The 20,885-nt window shown below is 36.0% G+C and overlaps 1 protein-coding gene and 1 long non-coding RNA gene across 3 annotated transcripts in view; one reads left to right on the forward strand and one right to left on the reverse strand.

Annotated features, from left to right (window-relative positions):
- The window catches only part of LOC110450245, an 11,905-nt gene extending 8,592 nt beyond the window's left edge, over positions 1-3,313 (forward strand). Inside the window, exons 2-3 of the long non-coding RNA XR_002462955.1 lie at positions 1,953-1,995; positions 3,231-3,313. This is a non-coding gene — a long non-coding RNA (uncharacterized LOC110450245). The remainder of the gene's footprint in view (positions 1-1,952; positions 1,996-3,230) is intronic.
- Positions 1-19,002, reverse strand: part of LOC110450244 (putative sodium-dependent excitatory amino acid transporter glt-6) — a 20,783-nt gene extending 1,781 nt beyond the window's left edge. Inside the window, exons 1-10 of one of the 2 annotated variants that reach the window (XM_021497644.1) lie at positions 18,745-19,002; positions 11,627-11,701; positions 8,464-8,586; positions 7,117-7,204; positions 6,907-6,949; positions 6,458-6,551; positions 4,422-4,548; positions 3,239-3,472; positions 1,170-1,238; positions 522-656 (exon numbers count right to left, since the gene is read on the reverse strand). In XM_021497644.1, the coding sequence (XP_021353319.1) occupies positions 522-656; positions 1,170-1,238; positions 3,239-3,472; positions 4,422-4,548; positions 6,458-6,551; positions 6,907-6,949; positions 7,117-7,204; positions 8,464-8,586; positions 11,627-11,701; positions 18,745-18,940 (1,184 nt within the window). In that variant the 5' untranslated portion in view covers positions 18,941-19,002. Of the gene's footprint in view, positions 1-521; positions 657-1,043; positions 1,239-3,238; positions 3,473-4,421; positions 4,549-6,457; positions 6,552-6,906; positions 6,950-7,116; positions 7,205-8,463; positions 8,587-11,626; positions 11,702-18,744 lie in introns of both variants that reach the window. The other variant, XM_021497642.1, reaches the window with a different exon arrangement.
- Between the last annotated feature and the right edge of the window lie 1,883 nt (positions 19,003-20,885).

Here is a 20,885-nt window from a genome sequence, read left to right on the forward strand (position 1 = left end):
TAAAAATGGTATAAATAGAGGTTACACAACGAGTGATTGTTGAATATGGTATTTATTTCACTCGAGTTAGTTAATTTTCAAAAGTTTCAAAAGACGCGAGCTTTACAATCACTCGTTGTGTAACCTCTATTTATACCATTTTTATTATCTTAATTTGACTGTTATAACAGTATGGTCTTTTATTCGCTGAACCAGAATCTAAATGCTATTAAGTCGCATAAACAATACAATAGGTAAGAATATAAAGATCAAGTATGACTACGTCAATAATCACTGCTAGTAGGATTTTGATCAAAATAGTTACACAGTATAGTTGATCTAGCAACAACAACATTGAAATTTACAGGAATTTATATATATATAAATTTACGTAGCCTACTATTGAAATATAATATTAATACCGAAACCATCCTATCTTTGTAACACCGGTGAATTGTTGTATATCTAGGCTTTATACTACTAATGTATACGGTTCTTATACTACTGTAAACGTGTCTGTACATTTCTTATGACACACTTACGTGAACCACTCAAGTGTAAAGAGAATACCCATCGCGCCACTGTCGACATTGACGGACGTCAATATGATTAGGACTACGACAAGGGAGGCGCTGGGAACAGCAGGTACAGCCAGGGATGACATAGAACACAGTATCCTTCAAAATCAAAATATACTTAATATAGCAAATAGTCATGTACACTTAAGGACACAAATGGTTATTGTTAGAAAACTGAATGTATTTAACAATAAATGTATATTAGAGAAGCATAATAAACTTTTTGACAAAAGCAGAACACAAAGTCGTTACGAAAAAAAGAGGAAGAATCGAAGAGGCACAGAAACCAACGCAGAAAATACCAGCAGCTAAACAAATGTTTCCTGTGTTTTCAATGGAACCAATCATAATGTTACCTGTCAAATTTAGGACAACATGTTGGTCAATAACGATTTCCAAAACAATAAATATGTCTTTATGTAGGATTATAACATTAAAATTATATAACTTTGAAATTCTATAACATTACCAAGGCCAACTTCATACCATATAGTAAAAACTTGCAGGGGATTGAGGCTGACGCCCTGTACTCCGGCCAAGAAGAGGACGGACAAAGCGATGAAGTGCGTGCTGCCAATACGAGATTCCGTCGCTCCAAACGGGACTACAAACCTTGATACTCTCTTGTCGACAGTAAAGTCTTCCTCACATAGTCGTAATATTTCCGGAATCCCGATTGCTCTGGAATAGAGACATGTCATTATATCTAATATATTAGAATAATATTGGGTATACAATTACAATTACAATTTTCATGGGGGGATTACGCGTATTCAAAATTAAATGCATAAATAGAGTGTGTGTGTTTTAGGTAAAACACTTTAAAAGGGCAGCTTTTGAACTGTCCTTTGAGATGACATCATCAGATCTTAGAATAAGGAATAGTTTAGTAAATTCACTGGTTGAAAATGTTCAGTTTTAGGGTCCGAAATCTGAAGTCTCCCTCCACAATAGGGAGAGTTGGCAAGTATGCAATTATAATATTCCTCTTGAGACATACTCATGGATATTTATTTGTGTTTGAGTGTTTTATTAGCTAGTATTTTCTTAAGGACTTTTTATTTTGTGTAATGACGTTGTGTTATTGCGTTTGTGGTATATTTAATGTATTCTATAGACGCTGTGGTTTATTTCAGTCCATACATTGTTTCTGTAGTGTGGTACTTTTTTAATTTTGCCGCTTTTTTAATTTCGTGCTTTTCCCGCATTCTGTTTATTGTGGCTAATGTTTGACAAACTTTAATGGTTGAGACTATGGTAATTGACATTGTTGAATTTTCTTGTTTTGTGTAGGTGACTCCAACAAGTACTTAAAAGGTTTAGGACCAGTCCTGATTACAAATTCTATTTATTGTAGTGCATAATGAAAGGAAAATGCTTCTTTTTCTTTGGTAGACCACCTAATTTGTGGATCAGATGGACTTCAGACAATGTCAAGGTAAGCTAGAAGGGGAACGACTATAAGACTTTCTTTCAAATGTTCAAAGGCTGATTGACAGCTATGAGTCCGGTGGTTCTTTGTCAGAGAAATTAGAGGTTGTGCAATTTCGGGAAAAAATGAAAGAAATCTTGTACATTAGTAACAACACATTCAGATATAACTTCTTTAACACAATTTGGAGCCAGGCTTTGACTTTTCCTGGGTCTTTCAGTATACCATTATGAGTTATTACAAAATCAAGGTATTTTGTCTCTGTTTTGAAAAAAATGAACTTCTTTAAATTTCAGCTTAAGCTTATGATTTTTTAATCTCAAGATTTAGCCAAACTTGCGCTTTTTTATTTATAGCAAATCGATGTGTATTAAACATGTTTACAATTTACCAAAATCATTCTATCTATCTTCCCTTACAACCTGTTGTCCAACCCTATCTGTTGGTCAAATGTAACTCATATTGAGCGTTCGCTGTTAAAACCTCTATCGCCCCTAATCTATATTTTCATCTCTGAGAAATATCCGAATCCCAGGCAACAGGTTCTTACGAGTGCAGTTTTATCTCCTGACATTAAGTCATACTTTTCCAAGGACTAGTTAAGATCAAAACGTTCAAACAACAGTCCTATTATTAAAGATATTTCTGGTAGAACTTATGTTGTTACATAGGATCTGTCCCGTTAACCTGTGCGATAAATATCCAGCTTTATTTAAAAACAAGTTGTCTCAAAGAGGAGCTCAGTTTTGCAATGGCAACGAAGTATATCAACAGTCATCTGGGAAATCTTGCAACCGAACTAAAAACCATATGACAGTAACCCTGATTTAATGGTTCTTTAAAGAATAGTATTCATCAGTTTGGATAATTGATTGGTTGATAAACTTACATAGCCAGGCGAAGGCACAGAAGAAATGGTCCGATTCTACCGGAGACCTTACATAGATTATTTCGACCGATTATATAGTGTAACATGATGGACTAACTATTTTCCTTTAACTTGCAACGGACGATGACGTTTTGTTTTGAAATGATAGCGGTAGAGACAGGTTAACGTTATGATGACAGATTGAAATGATAGCGGTAGAGACAGGTTAACGTTATGATGACAGAGTGAAATGATAGCGGGAGAGACAGGTTAACGTTATGATGACAGAGTGAAATGACAGCGGTAGAGACAGGTTAACGTTATGATGACAGAGTGAAATGATATAATAGAGCTGCGTGTTATGTTACTGTAGGTACGTACGAGCTTGGAGGACCGAACACTGCCATCCAAGCCTTCGCTGACTTGAGGTAGAAATACAAAGGGTTCATTCTGAAGATTGTCAACAGTAGGACGGGATACAGAACCAGCTGATGGAAAATAATTCCTGTCAAGAAGGCCACCACCAGAAGCCCTAGACTGCTGAACGTATCCTCAATGTCTACCACCCGGGCCACTGATACAGCTATCAGACTGGCCACGCCCACAGGAGTCGACCTGTACAGATTTCAGCAGTCATTACAACTGTGCTATGGCAGCAAGACATAGCATACGTTTTTACAACAAAAACTTATGTTTACGGTTTTTTTTACGTTTTGATTGATCTAAAAACCATCGTGATGTAAAACAAAAAACTTTTTTCATTTAATGTTTTAATAACAGTAACAAATTAAAAATTGACTTTTCTCAGACATTTTTTTAAACAAAAAAATCTTAATACTATGCATAGAATAGCTATAATCATACAGAAAATAAAGCAAAATATACTGAAAATCTACTTATTTTATGCGTGTCTAAAATATCAACCAAAATCATTTGAATAGCAAATATTTCGAACTTTCGATATGTTTCATTTTGCGCATATATATATTGCATATATAGCGAAATAAGTTTTTTTTACATCAAACCTGATTTGACTATCAAATATATTTAACATAGCAACGCATGGATTATATTATATTAAACGAGATTACCATATCAAATGTGAGTTACATCATACAGCAAGTTATATCAAACGTGATATGTATTTTTGGTATTTATTTTACAATATGTAAAGCGCGAATTACATTATTTTCATGTCAGACGTGATTACAATACATACACGTCTTACATTACATTTCACGTCATTCGCATGATTTCGAACACGATTTGCATTATATGTTATATAACAAATTATTTATAGGATATCACACGTGCTTTACACTACATCTCACGCGGGCTTTTGTATATGAAAAGTGATTAAATTTAGGTGAAAGCGTGACTAACGTTATATTAAACGTGATTAACGTTATTTTAAAGGTGATGTAATATCAATATATCTAACATAGTGTACCTCATATAAACATAATATTTTTCGCGTTTTTGAAAAACACCAAACTATCAAAACATAACACAACTTTAAATGCAAATGTTAAAAAAGGACGGCCTGAACTTGTATCGTTCTTACCACATAAACCATGTCAGCATTTTGATAAAAATGGCCGAGAAAGCTTCGAAAAAGTCGACAACAATCTTGCCTTTCTCACCCAACGTGCTTGAGGCCGTCCCAATGACAGCTGACATAAACAAAACGCCTGAAAAGGAAGTTATACATTAAACATTATACTGATACTCCATACCATTTGATCACATATCATTGAAACTATATGTAACTAAACCTATGTAGGAAAAGAGAAATATATAATTACATATGATATATTACTATAATCTCCTGTTACCTTCAACATGTTTGCATTTTAAAATGCTACTGAAAAACACAACCAAACCAGTTTAAATACACATTCGCTTTTTTTCTTTTAAGTGATATATATAAGTAACTACTCTCAAATAAGTTACCTAATTTAATCTCAATCTAAATTCCTGACCGATTATGCTATTTTTATCAGGAAAGTGAATATGTAACTAGAAAAATAGTCACAGCATTAATAATTTTTAAAGGTAAAGTTTGTTGATATATTTGCGAAGACCTTATCCGAAACACATACATTAGGGCATTATACAGAACAAAAGAAGTTCAATGGGAATATAACATCAACACATACAGTCAAAATGAAAATAAAAATTGATTCTAACAGGCTCAACATGAACGGACACATAACAAGAGGCATTCACACAGACCCCATTTCTGTAATGAAATATATAGTATTTTAAGGTGACTGACTGAATAAACTGTAGTAAATAAAATACAAAAAGTCAAGCGTTCTTGATATTACATTTAACATGACACATATTTGAAATGCATTCAGGACAACTACATTTCACAGGAGAAAGATGATAATTCAGAATAAAACCAACCAACCATAAAATACGCTAGAGGTAGGTGATGTGGTAAAGGAAACGCAGGCCAGTATTTCGAGGTTTTACTGTACTTATCGCGGGTAAAGCAATTTGCTCTACATTAAAGATTAAAAGATGTACACTATCGGATCAGGTTAGAGCTGCGATTAACATTTCAAAGGACACAAACAGAACATGGGAATATATCAAAACGAAAACAAAGACATCGTGAACTCATTAAAAGAAGAAATGATATAGAAAGGTGAATCTTGCACCAACGCGACACTCGTCAACATGTCTCCTGTAACACCAAAACGTAACTACCATGTCACTGGTAGGAAATCCTACCCGAGTACTTTATCATACAACAAATGTTAATTTACTAGATATTGCTGATACTTCAAAAAAATGCCAGAGAAGCAAACTTCCTGAGATATGGTGAGCTCCAGCTAATGAAACTGGTATTAAGCTACTACGAATGCAAAATTAAAGCCAAACGGCTTTGTCATATAATGGGTAGTGAGTTTACTGTCATGTTCACACTTCTAGTAAATGTCAAGATATGACGCTGAGGTGAAGAATGTGCGAAGTAATTCTAATTATTATTTTGGAGGATAAATGCGTCTTAATTAGTTCCGGAAATTCATATTGTTTTGAGAAAAATACCATGTTATTGTTGAATTTATAGATCCGGCAAGTATTTTACACCATTCGTCGAACTGTTCTGGTACAAATTCAGCTTCCTCCTTAAACATTTTGTTCTTGCTAACAGTGACAAATTTAATTTTTTACACAGGAAGGACTGATATACATTGTACTAGTACCCAATATTGCTAACACTATAACATTGTTTAAGTTTACTCGAAGAATGGTACAATGTAGCACGAAATGATCTGTGATATATTAAGTTTGAAGACCTTTTTTCTGTGGTTAGTATTGCGGGTTTGAGTCTGTGATATGATTTTTGGAACACCTGGTCTAACTTTCCTTGTACTATTTCAAGTGTCCTTCCTGTTTTTTCAATTTCCCCCTAGTTTTATAGATTTTGCGTTCGAATGACCTTTTTTGTTCACACTTGGTTACTCTTATTGATTTTTGTTAAATACGGTCATCCAATAAACAAACTGTCGCAGTAATTAGAGTGTAAGAACAATATGCGGAATACGGAAGTATTCCAGGTTATTTGATGTACATAGCACTACTTACCTAGAACGTTTGTACCAGCTGCTGTACCAATGGAGCGGGACAGCCTTGTATTAGTAGAGTTAAATTCGCTTATTAAATCGTATCTGGTCTGCGTCTGTAAAAATATGTATATAGGTCAGATATAGTGTCGCATCCTTGCGGTAGGGGCTGATTTTTGGTAACCTCGTTATTCTATTTATGGTTTTAGCACATTCCCTTGTTATGATTTACATTTCTAAAAATAAACACTTCTTTTACATATGTGTTGGTCCGAACATCTCTGGCATATTGTGTCTTCCCACGGGTTAAGGAACATTTACACACGGGACATCGACAAATCTTCAGCTCTTTTTCTTCCCAGTCCAAGAAATATTTTTACAACAGTTCTATTATGTTTTCATAAGCATACTATAGCCGCGAAACGAGGGCAAACTTATCAGAAAGGCTTAAACGTTAACTTTAATAGATACCTTTTGGAAACAGGCGGTCAGTATATTGTCAGGAAAAATATTTCTGTAAAAGAATAAAACTGCATTTTAATACACAATGATAATATATATCTAAATACATGACTCATCATTATTTATAAAATGTATTGCACTTTTAGGTATCATGTTTGAAATGCAGTGCCTTATTCAAAGCAGTATTGAATTATGTTCTGTACAAACAATATAACAAACCTGATCAGATCGGCAAACATATCCTGTGGCTGTATATCCGTGCTGACACTTGTATATTGTGTTACATCCTCCACCACCAGCCCCTCGCCTGTAATACAGATTTAAGATCTTTTAATCTTTTTCTACCATCACATGGTCAGGATATACATTAAGTACACTTTTCTTGAGGAAAAGGATTGTTCTTTTCCACGAGATCAATTTTCGTTCACAATGGTGAACGATGCATTGAACCAGTGATCAGCGTTGTATTTCATACAAAAAATACCCCCACCAAGAACATAACAATGCTGACGGAAGTGTGTAAACCTATTTACACCAGTGGTCCGCGTTTTATCCCATACCTACAAAACCCTAAGAACTGTGTGGTCCTAGGTTCAATCCCACGGGCAACACTTTACCATTGTTTGTCATCCAACCTACCTAGAGCATGTATAATTAGGCTTGGTATTAGGGTAACTGTTTTGTAGTATTCAAGTGATGTTAAAATGCAAGTGAGTCGTTCGAAAAAAAACCCAACACATAACAAGCAGAACACCGCAAACACCCACACATCTACAGCCGTTCCACATCCACACATCTACAGCCGATCAACACCCACATATCTACCGCCGTTCAACATCCACACACATCGAACTGTTCCACACCCACACATCTAGAAATGTACAACACCCACGTATCTACAGCTGTTTCACACCCACACATCTACAGCCGATAAACACCCTCATATCTACAGCCGTTCCACACCCACACATCTACAGCCGTTCCACACCCACACAAATAGAACTGTTCAACACCCACACATCTACAGCCGTTCAACACCCACTCATCTACAGCCGTTCAACACCCACACATCTACAGCCATGTCACACCCACACATCTACAGCCGTCCCACACCCACACATCTACAGCCGTTCAACACCCACACATCTACAGCCGTTCCACACCCACACACCTACAGCCATGTCACACCCACACATCTACAGCCGTTCCACACCCACACATCTACAGCCGTTCAACACCCACACATCTACAGCCGTGTCACACCCACACATCTACAGCCGTTCCACACCCACACATCTACAGCCGTCCCACACCCACACATCTACAGCCGTTCAACACCCACACATAGACCTGTTCAATAACCACACATCTACCGCCATTCACCAGAGCAAGCTTGTTCTCATCACAAACGAAGTAATTGGGGAAACAAAACTGAATATGTCGATCAATGTGAGCACTGTTAGCTTGTCTGATAACGTAATAATATACGGCTCTCACCTGTGAACTTACACTTAATAGTAAGGTAATGTAGAAGCAAATTACCCCGGTCAATTACAACACACTTACTTGGTCTGACGATGAAGTAACATAGGATCCCGGTTAATGAGCCCACAGTGTTGGCCAGGAACACAAATCCTAAGGTTAGGAGGCTAACCCGGCCGTGCGAGCGAGGGTCCATGGTGGCCGTACCTGTTCAATCAGATACGATGATGTATTATAGATAAACATGTACATAATTAATGGATTGAATGAATATTTGGACTTAAGAATTATTGATATTCTTACATACCATTTATGGAATGATTCATCCTCGATATTTAGGGGTTACGCTCACTTTCGCCCTGTATAGAGTAACCCCTGGATATCGAGGAGGTATTGATTATTATCTGGATTACATAAGTGTATGGAAAGTTTTAATGACTATTTATATTCTACACTGACATTTATTCAACTATCTGTTCAACATCCATTGAATAGTGGAATAACGTTAGTAAGTCATACGGCCAAGCTGTTTACCTCACTCTTGAAAGTTTGATAATGTTATGACGGATGCTCAGTTTGGTTTTAAGCCCGGTACAATGAAGTTGTACCAGAGATGCATTTGTTGATTACCAAACCCTTACAGAGTAATAACATGCTTCATTCTGTTTTTATAGACTATGGGAAAGCGTTTGATAGTATTTAACATGGTAACTGTGGTTACTTTATGTTATAACATTTATAAAGGAGAGTGTCTTGCCTAGAGCTTCATGATAACTTGTCTCCTATGTACGACTTACAGGTCGGATTATCAAAATATGTATCTCCTGAAATATTTTCTTTATTTGTCAACGACATGGAATCCGAATTGTTAAGGTTTTCACTTGCAATTACTCAATTTGTTTTTTAATAATGTACGAAGATGACACAATATTGTTTTCTGAGGATAGAATTGATCTCCAAAATATGTTGAAATTTTTAAACACTTATTCTCAACATTGGAAGTTGTTTATAAATGTAAACAAAACAGAAATAGTGGTTTTTAGGAAACGAAACGATTGTTTCCAGTGGGTGTTTGATTGTTAAGCTTATAGAAGTAGTAGATCAATTTTGTTATTTCAGTTTTGTTTTTAATAATAATGGTAAATGTAATGTTGTATTTAATATCTTTGCTCTACCTGGAAGGTAAACCTTTTTTCTTCTGAATCGGAAAGCGAAATGATTTCTATTGAATGAAAACATCTCAATTATCTTTATTTGATACGTATACATCTTGTATTGTGAATTACGGCTGTAAAGTATAGGTTTCAGTCCTTCACAGATTGAAAATATTAATTCATTATTTTTGAAAATCTTAATGGGTGTAATGAAAATAGTAAGTAATGCCATTGGTTATTTTGAACTTGGTCTTTTCCCTTTGCATAAACAGCGCAGGAGAGATATACATGTAGCTAATTACTGGTTACACATATTGAGGACGGGTAACTGTAGATTGACTGCCTTATACGATGAACTTTAATAACTTTATAACAGGAATTTAAAACTGTAAAACAATTTCAATTTTTCATCTGAGACATGATTTGTGTGTACGTTGGATTACGAGTTATGTGGTTGGCACATTTCGTACAAAATAAAAAATATTGTTTATCGTTAAAGATACAACGTATAAAGGATACTGTTATTCAGAAATGAGAATCATATTTGAGACAGCTTCAAAATGTATGTTGTATAAACACATTGATAACCGTTTTGATCTACAATAGTAGTTTAACAAAACCGGTATTTAAAATTATAAATGTGTGCTTGCGAAATACAGATTACAAACACATTATTTTGATACAGAGATGGTTGATACAATGCATTGCCTCGAAATAAGAAAGAATTTACTTTGTATGATCTTGGAAATATCGAGGAAGGGTTTCATTTCATTCTTATTTGTCCTGTGTTTTTAGACTTAAGATTGGTTTGTGTGAGAAAATTACGTCGTTTTCTCAAAAATTGATGACGTTACTCTCACAAACAAGTGACGTAACAATCAATACCTGCTCCCAAGAGAAGATAACTCTGCAATACGCAAAGACGGAATATAATGTATATATCAATTATATCAAAGTCTCGTAAGAAAGTCTTGTCACTGTAGAATGGGATTCAAAATCTGTGTCTCATATTTAACAAAGAGTGTATAATCTCATAATCACTATGTAATACATAGAAATCGTTCTACCTACATGTTGAGGAATGTGATTGACTATGATTTTTTGTCATTTTCCTAGACATTTGGCTAGCTAAAGGCTTATTTGTATAGTTCCATAAATAAGTATATTATGCTTCATAAGAGTCCACTTAGTTTCCTTCAAAGAAGTTCTTAGTTTTTCCTTCTTATAACCTTTTTCATCAATTTGTAATATATATAATGGCTTGTGAGAAGTTGACGAATTTGTAATTATTTGTGATAAATTATCGTGCACATTTGTGTTTACAATACTTTAAAGTCAACCAAGCGTTTTGAACTAAAAAATGACAATTGAAAAAAGCGAATTCAGAAGACAACTTAGACACAATGCAATAACGACGGGTAGTCCATAGTTTAAATCTTCGAATTAACATTAACACTAGTGTATATGATATATTGTACTAAATCGCCCCCCTCGAAATATGCGCATCCAACTAACGCAACCCCTCACCTTATATAATATACATATATGCCAAGTTTCATTTGATATGTAGAAAAAAAATGACCGACTTATCGAAAGTACATGCGATGCGAGTTCTGGTGAACAATCTAACGCGATGAGCTTTTTCACGAAAACAAAGAGCAGGAAGTATACTGAGACGTCGTTTCTGATATCGAGCAGTAACGAAAAAGGTGAAGGCCAAAAGGTCAAAATAAGATCCTCGTGAGATGGTTGATTTGGCTAAAAAAACGTCACAATCCATCGACATTTATGGGTATCCAACCTGTTCTAAATCGTTTGCATTGAAAGATTTGGTGAGGCGAAATATCAAGAGAAAAGATGGGCCATTACCCAAAAACAAATTTGTAGTCTGCCGTGTCCTTCACCTTCAGGCCAAACGATGAATAGCTGAAAGCCTTTTTGCAGTGGACCCTCGTTTAATACCAATTACATATGAAAACAGAATATACATGTACGTAATGTAGGGTTGCACATGGTTTCTTAAAAAAGGACAGCTTACTAATAATTTATGATGTTTGTTTTCTACACACAAACAGCCTTACAAGCCTACTTACCGTGAATGATACTGCATACAATAACTGGTAAGATTGTCACTTTTAACATTCTCATGAATATTTCACCTGGCAATCCTGTAAACAATAAAAAAGGAAGGCGCTTTAAGTGATAATTTGTTTATCAGGTTCGTTTAACATTGAAAGAGGCTGACACTGCGAACCAGGACCCCGAGGCCAACCAATTAAAAACTTCATTATAGCCCATCAAAAACTGAGGTATTGTCTCATGCTACGTAAATAAATCGTGTTTAAGAAAGAATTTCGAAACACTCAAAAACTGCTGTTTCAATTTAAACTTGGTAATAAGTTTATTGAAGATAAAAAAAAAAATATGCTGACACTGTAAACAGAAATCTGACCGCAGATGGTAAAAAAGTTTTACATCAATTTTACAGCACAAATCTAAGTATTGCCTTCCGGGTGTGGTGAAAACGTGTCGAGGTCAGCCCGTGGTCGTTAAAGAGGTAGAAATGGCTTATACAGTTCGTTCTAGGCTGAGTGAGTGTGAGAATGTGAGTGAGCCATCTGGACAGAGACAACCAGAAAACTAGTAATATTCAACTTTACATCAAAAACATATCATGATTTCCTCTGCTGGCTGTATCATCACAGTGGCCTCAGTTTTCTGTGGAGTCATTTCAATTTTGCATGTTGCAGAATTCAAGATGTCATGAAAAGTTTTCTCCCGATGCCCCTTCCTCCAATTTTCACGTATCTCATAGTGCTACTGAGAAAGTGAGTAGATTTTGAAGAATTGTCATGGTGCTATGGAGAAGATGATTTGCATTTCTGATTTGATTGAAGAGGATTGTACAGTGCTTCTATGAGTGTATCGCTGATTTCCGTTCGTTTTTACATGAAATGAATAGGGGCACCTGTTCATTGCTCTCCGTCAGAGAAAAGGAGAATTGAACAAGGTAGAAAGTTCTTTTAATGTCACATAAATAAAGAAATATTTTGAATACATTTTCGATGAAGAAATTAGGCGTTCTGGTCTATAGCTTTTCAGTCAAAATACTGTATAAAGATTATAGTTTCTTCAAAATGAGTTTACCCGTCATGCAAAACATTATATACTGTATCATATGAAAACGTGACCGGAAGATGTCCCGTCAAAACATGTCTACCTCTTTAGGTGGGTTTCTCTTAATCGGGTTATTATGTAGTTATGCTCATGCATTGAAAAGAATATGATTTATGAATTCACAGGTGGATAAATGGTGGAACGTTAAAAGCCTTTCCATTTCTATATTAGATTTATAACACGTTTAAGAAAGATTCCATATCATATGACTGAAATGTTTTATGGAATGCGATACAAATGAGGTTTACTGTGATGCTTTAATTGTGTTGTATGTTATATGATAACAATCTCTTGAGTTATAATTTACGAGAGTTTACGTAAAAGGTGCCTCATGTACGTTTCAATATACCGACGGTTGTAATGAACAACTATAATAACCACATGCATACAGCGACATATCCAGTAGTTAGATAAAACTCGTTTATCAATACAGAACACACCAAGCTTAGCATTCGGAACACAATATCCTGTCATGTCATACAGCGACATATCCAGTAGTTAGATAAAACTCGTTTATCAATACAGAACACACCAAGCTTAGCATTCGGAACACAATATCCTGTCATGTCATACAGCGACATATCCAGTAGTTAGATAAAACTCGTTTATCAATACAGAACACACCAAGCTTAGCATTCGGAACACAATATCCTGTCATGTCATACAGCGACATATCCAGTAGTTAGATAAAACTCGTTTATCAATACAGAACACACCAAGCTTAGCATTCGGAACACAATATCCTGTCATGTCATACAGCGACATATCCAGTAGTTAGATAAAACTCGTTTATCAATACAGAACACACCAAGCTTAGCATTCGGAACACAATATCCTGTCATGTCATACAGCGACATATCCAGTAGTTAGATAAAACTCGTTTATCAATACAGAACACACCAAGCTTAGCATTCGGAACACAATATCCTGTCATGTCATACAGCGACATATCCAGTAGTTAGATAAAACTCGTTTATCAATACAGAACACATCAAGCTTAGCATTCGGAACACAATATCCTGTCATGTCATACAGCGACATATCCAGTAGTTAATTACAACTCGTTTATCAATACAGAACACACCAAGCTTAGCATTCGGAACACAATATCCTGTTATGTCATACAGCGACATACCCAGTAGTTAGATAAAACTCGTTTATCAATACAGAACACATCAAGTTAAGCATTCGGAACACAATATCCTGTCATGTCATACAGCGACATATCCAGTAGTTAATTACAACTCGTTTATCAATACAGAACACGCCAAGCTTAGCATTCGGAACACAATATCCTGTCATGTCATACAACGACATATCCAGTAGTTAGATAAAACTCGTTTATCAATACAGAACACATCAAGCTTAGCATTCGGAACACAGTATCCTGTCATGTCATACAGCGACATATCCAGTAGCTAGATAAAACTCGTTTATCAATACAGAACACATCAAGCTTAGCATTCGGAACACAATATCCTGTCATGTCATACAGCGACATATCCAGTAGTTAGATAAAACTCGTTTATCAATACAGAACACATCAAGCTTAGCATTCGGAACAAAATATCCTGTCATGTCATTCTTATTCTTATCGTGAATCGCAGTTTCTAGGAGTATGAAGTTATGTCCTCTACGATCTAGAAAATGGGACAACGTAAAGCCGATAGCTCTTCACATCGACCAACAACAGGCCAAATATTGTAACTTACCTACCTTTTGTTATAAATATAATATTTTAACACATTTTACTCTTTTTGGCCTTTAAACAAGTTTCACGTCACTTTATCGCAGCAAGCTACCGACAAATTACCGTCAATATAGATCTTATACATAAAGCCTCGGTGTAATGTCCGCACGAGAACCATGTCCATATGAGATCTTTCAAAGGAGATTTTTACAATTTGTATTTGGAATTGAATGACACTTTAAAGCAAATGATGTCAGTAAGCTATAGGGAAATTATCACTACTTCAGACTTTACACTTCTTTAAATAAATCCATTTGAAGATTTCATCACATTTAACCCGTTCAAAATCATTGATTGAAAGTGACTGTCTCTTTGAACCAGAGCTCTGAATTTAACCAAAATAAAATACACAGACAATACATAACTACACGCCCATTCACCTCATGATGGAGGCCAACCTGAGTATCTTCCTCTTACGGGATAGTTATTGAAGTTGCACTTGCATGTATAAATGCAAACAAGCAGTGTACATTTAGATTATAGTATTAAGAAATATGGAGGTTTTTTTTGAAAATATTTCCGTCACCATGTAAACATCCTGTAGCAGTGCCCTTAATCTTATACCTATGACCTTTAGCTTAAGCTGTCTTCAGATATTAACACAAGGATAAATTGTGCGTAGTTTCATAAAGTTTAGTTCGAAATTCAGGCAGGAATCTGCGGACAAATCAAATATCTAACATTACCAACGTCTTTTTTATGAATCTGTAGCTTCGGCCTTGGTCCTAAACATATGGCATTGCCTTTTGAATGGGCTCCAAGAATGATGTAAGAAAGGCTTGGTTGAAGTGTCATTTTGTTAAATACTTGAGTAAAGAAGCTCCAGACAAGCAAAATGTAGACAGACGAACGTACGAAAAATGGACGGACATAAAGGATGACACTAGTATACACCTCAGCCAATACGGATCATTGTAGATGTCAGATATACTATAGGTTTAGAAGAATGGTGGTTCAAGGTATAGCTGGTAATGACGCTTGTCTAACGTCGAAAGGGACCACCAAACATTTGAAAAAGAAGACAGTAATGTTCAGTCACATCACAAATCTGAGTATAGACTATCGAGTGTTACAAACTCGGGTCAGTATAAGATTTTTGACGGGTGCTGAACAGAAGCAAATCACTTAAGAGTTGTGTATATGTTTCCCCAATATTAAATAGGGGACTCACTGAGAAGCAACCTGTGCTGACTTTCTAGGGACCCCTTCTTCGTTAACCAAATGTCCTTTGAACAGGAGTTCTGCCAGGAATTTGCGTTCTTTGCTTTGCGTTTGACCCCATGCTCCCGGAATCGGATAAAACCTGCTATCAGATGTTAAAATTGTTACTTGAAAGTCGTTCCAGATATTGTGACACTGTCCTAGTAGATCAACTGGATAAGACATCGGGCAACAATTTCGATGACACTCTAAAACGCAGACATTGACGTTAGGTAGAACGAATGGCAACTGGCTGTTCCATAATATTCCTAACATGATTGAAATCGACATTTTTAATTTGATGATATCCAGCAATTATGGAAATAATGTAGATCCATTTCAGACGTACCTATATATTCCTCAAACTTAGGTAGTTTGTGTATTGTCGGTAATAGCACAGAAACGAACTACGCAATATTTTTCCTGGTCATCATCACACACGAAGCGCCAGCAGGCTATGCATGGTGACGATACCAGACTACATCTACCTGTTTAAGTGATGAATTTCAATAATACACAAAGAACGGGGCAACAATTTGAAAAAAAATCAAGCATGAAAGTAAAACTTATTGCACAGTATATAAAAATACAATCTGAAAGATCCATATTAAGACAGCTATTAGTAATACAAATGGCTATGGGAATTGACATATAATTTTGAAACTAAAGACTCCAATTGGTTTTGTCGGTGTATGTCTTAATTTAATGGCATTAACAATATAATATAGAATTTATAACCCTTAGTAGCCAATAGGAACACACTTTTCTGATTTTCTCAAACTTATGACCTATTAACGAAGGGGTAGACATTCCCGATGTCGATTTAATTTAATTATGTACCACCGATATTGCACAGTGTCTAACAGTTTCTAGAAAAAACACACCGAAGTAAGTAATTGCATCAAACGTTTGACCAAACTGACTGCCTGGTGTTGTTTACAAATGTAGTACAATCTCTCTCGTGCACGTTTAGGTCGGATAGCATTTATGTGGTTTAAATATCTACACAACACGCTTTTATTCATTGTTTAGGGTAAGAAAAAGAGAACATTATACTGAGGTATATATAAAACCGTTATTCGAATTAAAAATCGGGGAGATTACAGCATAATATAAACACAAGAAAATTTATACATTTTGTAAGCGTTGAAAAAGTAAAAAGAGAAAAAGACAAAATGTTACGGAAGGGTTAAACTTGTTGATTGCTTACATGTCAAATCCAAGTGATATCCTAAAAGTGAGACTGGGATAGCGACAACGATAGCATAAAGCAGGCTGTTTAGCAACAACGATAGCATAAAGCAGGCTGTTGAGGCACAACGATAGCATTGCAGGCTGTTCAGCGACAACAATGGCATAAAGCAGGCTGGTTAGCCACAACGAGAGCATAAAGCAGGCTGGTTAGCGACAACGATAGCATAGCAGGCTGTTCAGCGACAACGATAGCATAAACCAGGCTGTTTAGCGACAAAGATAGCATAAAGCAGGCTGTCTAGCGACAACGATAGCATACAGCAGGCTGTTTAGCGACACCGATAGCATAGCAGGCTGTTTAGCGCCGCAATAGTATAAAGCAGGCTGTTTAGAGACGCAATAGTATAAAGCAGGCTGTTTAGCGACAACGATAGCATAAAGCAGGCTGTTTAGCGACAACGATAGCATTGCAGGCTGTTCAGCGACAACGATAGCATAAAGCAGGCTGGTTAGCCACAACGAAAGCATAAAGCAGGCTGTTTAGCGACGACGATAGCATTGCAGGTTGTTTAGCGACGACGATAGCATAAAGAAGGCTGTTTAACGACGACGATAGCATACTGCAGGCGGTTTAGCGACGACGATAGCATTGCAGGTTGTTTAGCGACGACGATAGCATAAAGCAGGCTGTTTAACGACGACGATAGCATACTGCAGGCGGTTTAGCGACGACGATAGCATAGCAGGTTGTTTAGCGACGACGATAGCATAAAGCAGGCTGTTTAGCGACAACGATAGCATAAAGTAGGATATTTAGCGACAACGACAGCATAAAAAGGCTGTTTAACGACGACGATAGCATACTGCAGGCTGTTTAGCGACGACGATAGCATAAAGCAGGCTGTTTAGCGACAAAGATAGCATAAACTAGGCTGTTTAGCGACAAAGATAGCATAAAGCAGGCTGTTTAGCGACAACGATAGCATAAACCAGGCTGTTTAGCGACAAAGATAGCATAAAGCAGGCTGTTTAACGACGACGATAGCATAAAGCAGGCTGTTTAGCGACAACGATAGCATAAAGTAGGCTGTTTAGCAACAACGATAGCATAAAGTAGGATATTTAGCGACAACGATAGCATAAAGCAGGCTGTTTAGCGACAACGATAGCATAAAGCAGGCTGTTTAGCATAACCAAATAGTCAAATGGATGTACTAAGATTTTAATCAGTATGGACATTCTGTGACATCTGATGCTGAAACACAAATCTAAATGATGAAGATTAAGAAATATCTACATATCCCGTTTAAACAAGTAATTTAGATCATCAACGTTTTATTGCAAATCACTCATATATCAGAAAACACATATTTTTCATTATAAGATTTGCTGGTACATAGCTATGCTGTAATCGGCTACGTTAATTTTACAAAATATCAAAACGAGAGGAACTCTTCGATACCGGTACCTGTGATACACAGGTAAAATATCAGGTCACACCTATTCGACGAATAGAAAGGATTAATACAGTCGGGACGACTTTTTGTTCGAGGAATAACGGTTCGACTTATCCGGGGTTACTTTACGAAGAATATGTAAGGACTCGGTCGGGACCAAACGAACTGTTCGACGAATGAGGGGGTATTCAAGTAAATCGAGTTCGACGAAGTGGGGTTTTACTGTACACCGCAATTAGTCAAACCCTTACCAGCACTTAAACATTTCTTAAGTGTCTTTTTAATTACAAGGAAAAGATTTGAATTGTTATATTAAAACTGTCAATCGCTGGGGATCTAACTTTTCTGTGGAGGATGAATGCATCAACGAAAAGTCAACTAATTTAGATCAAAACTTGTAAAAACACATGGTTTGTTTAAAAACAATGTTTACCTGTCCACATCATAGCATCCTCCGAAAGGTGAGTCTGACGAAGTGCGAACCCAAGTCCGAATCCAATAACAACCCCGCCACATACTGCTATAACAAGGGCGTGACTTGCCAACCGTTTACAACTCCCTGGGGCCCGTTCAGTAGGATCAATATCCTCTTGACCACCGCTTACAGATTCACACTTATCATTTATCATGTTGTCCTGAGAGGCTGAGTTTAACTGAACTATATCGCACACGACTAACCGTATCGGGGTATAAACCCCGTGTTTCTAATCAGCGGATCTGAGTGGGAAGCACTCGGGTATGACAAACGCTACTCTGTTGATGACTGTCGACTACAGAGTTCTATCCTGGCTATCACCTTGTTAAGTTTTGTCAATAGAAACCTGCTGTCTCTACCTTACTGACAAAAACATAAAATCCTACGATGTATACTTTAATTATACCATACAATTTAAAGCAGAAAATACAGTGTACAGTTTACTTATATAAACCATACAGTGTATACCTTACTTATATAAGCATCAAACAATTAAGTGTATAGTCAATAAAGTGTATACTTTACTAAAATAAATATCAAATCAGACCATACAGTGTATAGTAAATACAGTGTATACCTTACTGACATAAACATCAGACCATACAGTGTATAGTAAATACAGTGTATACTTTACTGACATGAACATCAGACCATACAGTGTATTGTAAATAGTGTATACCTTACTGACATGAACATCGGACCATACAGTGTATAGTAAAAAGTTTATACCTTACTGACATAAACATCAGACCATACAGTGTATAGTAAATACAGTGTATACCTTACTGACATGAACATCAGACCATACAGTGGATAGTAAATACAGTGTATACCTTACTGACATAAACATCTGACCATACAGTATATAGTACAAACAGTGTATACCTTACTGACATGAACATCAGACCATACAGTGTATAGTAAATAGTGTAAACCTTACTGACATAAACATCAGACCATATAGTGTATAGTAAATACACTGTATACCTTACTGACATAAACATCAGACCGTACAGTGTATAGTAAATACAGTGCATAACTTACTTACATGAACATCAGACCATACAGTGTATAGTAAATACAGTCTATACCTTATTGACATGAACATCAGACCATACAGTGTATAGTAAATACAGTGCATAACTTACTGACATGAACATCAGACCATACAGTGTATAGTAAATAGTGTATTCCTTACTGACATGAACATCAGACCATACAGTGGATAGTAAATACAGTGAATACCTTACTGACATAAACATCTGACCATACAGTATATAGTAGAAACAGTGTATACCTTACTGACATGAACATCAGACCATGCAGTGTATAGTAAATACAGTGTATACCTTACTGACATAAACATCTGACCATACAGTATATAGTAGAAACAGTGTATACCTTACTGACATGAACATCAGACCATGCAGTGTATAGTAAATAGTGTAAACCTTACTGACATAAACATCAGACCATATAGTGAATAGTAAATACAGTGTATACCTTACTGACATAAACATCAGACCATGCAGTGTATAGTAAATACAGTGTATACCTTACTGACATGAACATCAGACCATATAGTGTATAGTAAATAAGGTGTATACCTTACTGACATGAACATCAGACCATGCAGTGTATATTAAATACACTGTATACCTTACTGACATAAACATCAGACCATACAGTGTATAGTAAATACAGTGCATAACTTACTGACATGAACATCAGACCATACAGTGTATAGTAAATACAGTCTATACCTTATTGACATGAACATCAGACCATACAGTGTATAGTAAATACAGTGTATACCTTATTGACATGAACATCAGACCATACAGCGTATAGTAAATACAGTGTATACCTTACCGACATAAACATCAGACCATACAGTGTATAGTAAATACAGTGTATACCTTACTGACATAAACATCAGACCATACAGTGTATAGTAATACAGTGTATAGTAATACATTGTATAGTAATACATTGTATAGTAATACAGTGTATAGTAATACAGTGTATAGTAAATACAGTGTATACCTTACTGACATAAACATCAGACCATATAGTGAATAGTAAATACAGTCTATACC

The sequence above is a fragment of the Mizuhopecten yessoensis genome, unplaced genomic scaffold (genome assembly GCF_002113885.1).
Source record: "Mizuhopecten yessoensis strain PY_sf001 unplaced genomic scaffold, ASM211388v2 scaffold5141, whole genome shotgun sequence".
Taxonomy (NCBI): domain Eukaryota; kingdom Metazoa; phylum Mollusca; class Bivalvia; order Pectinida; family Pectinidae; genus Mizuhopecten; species Mizuhopecten yessoensis.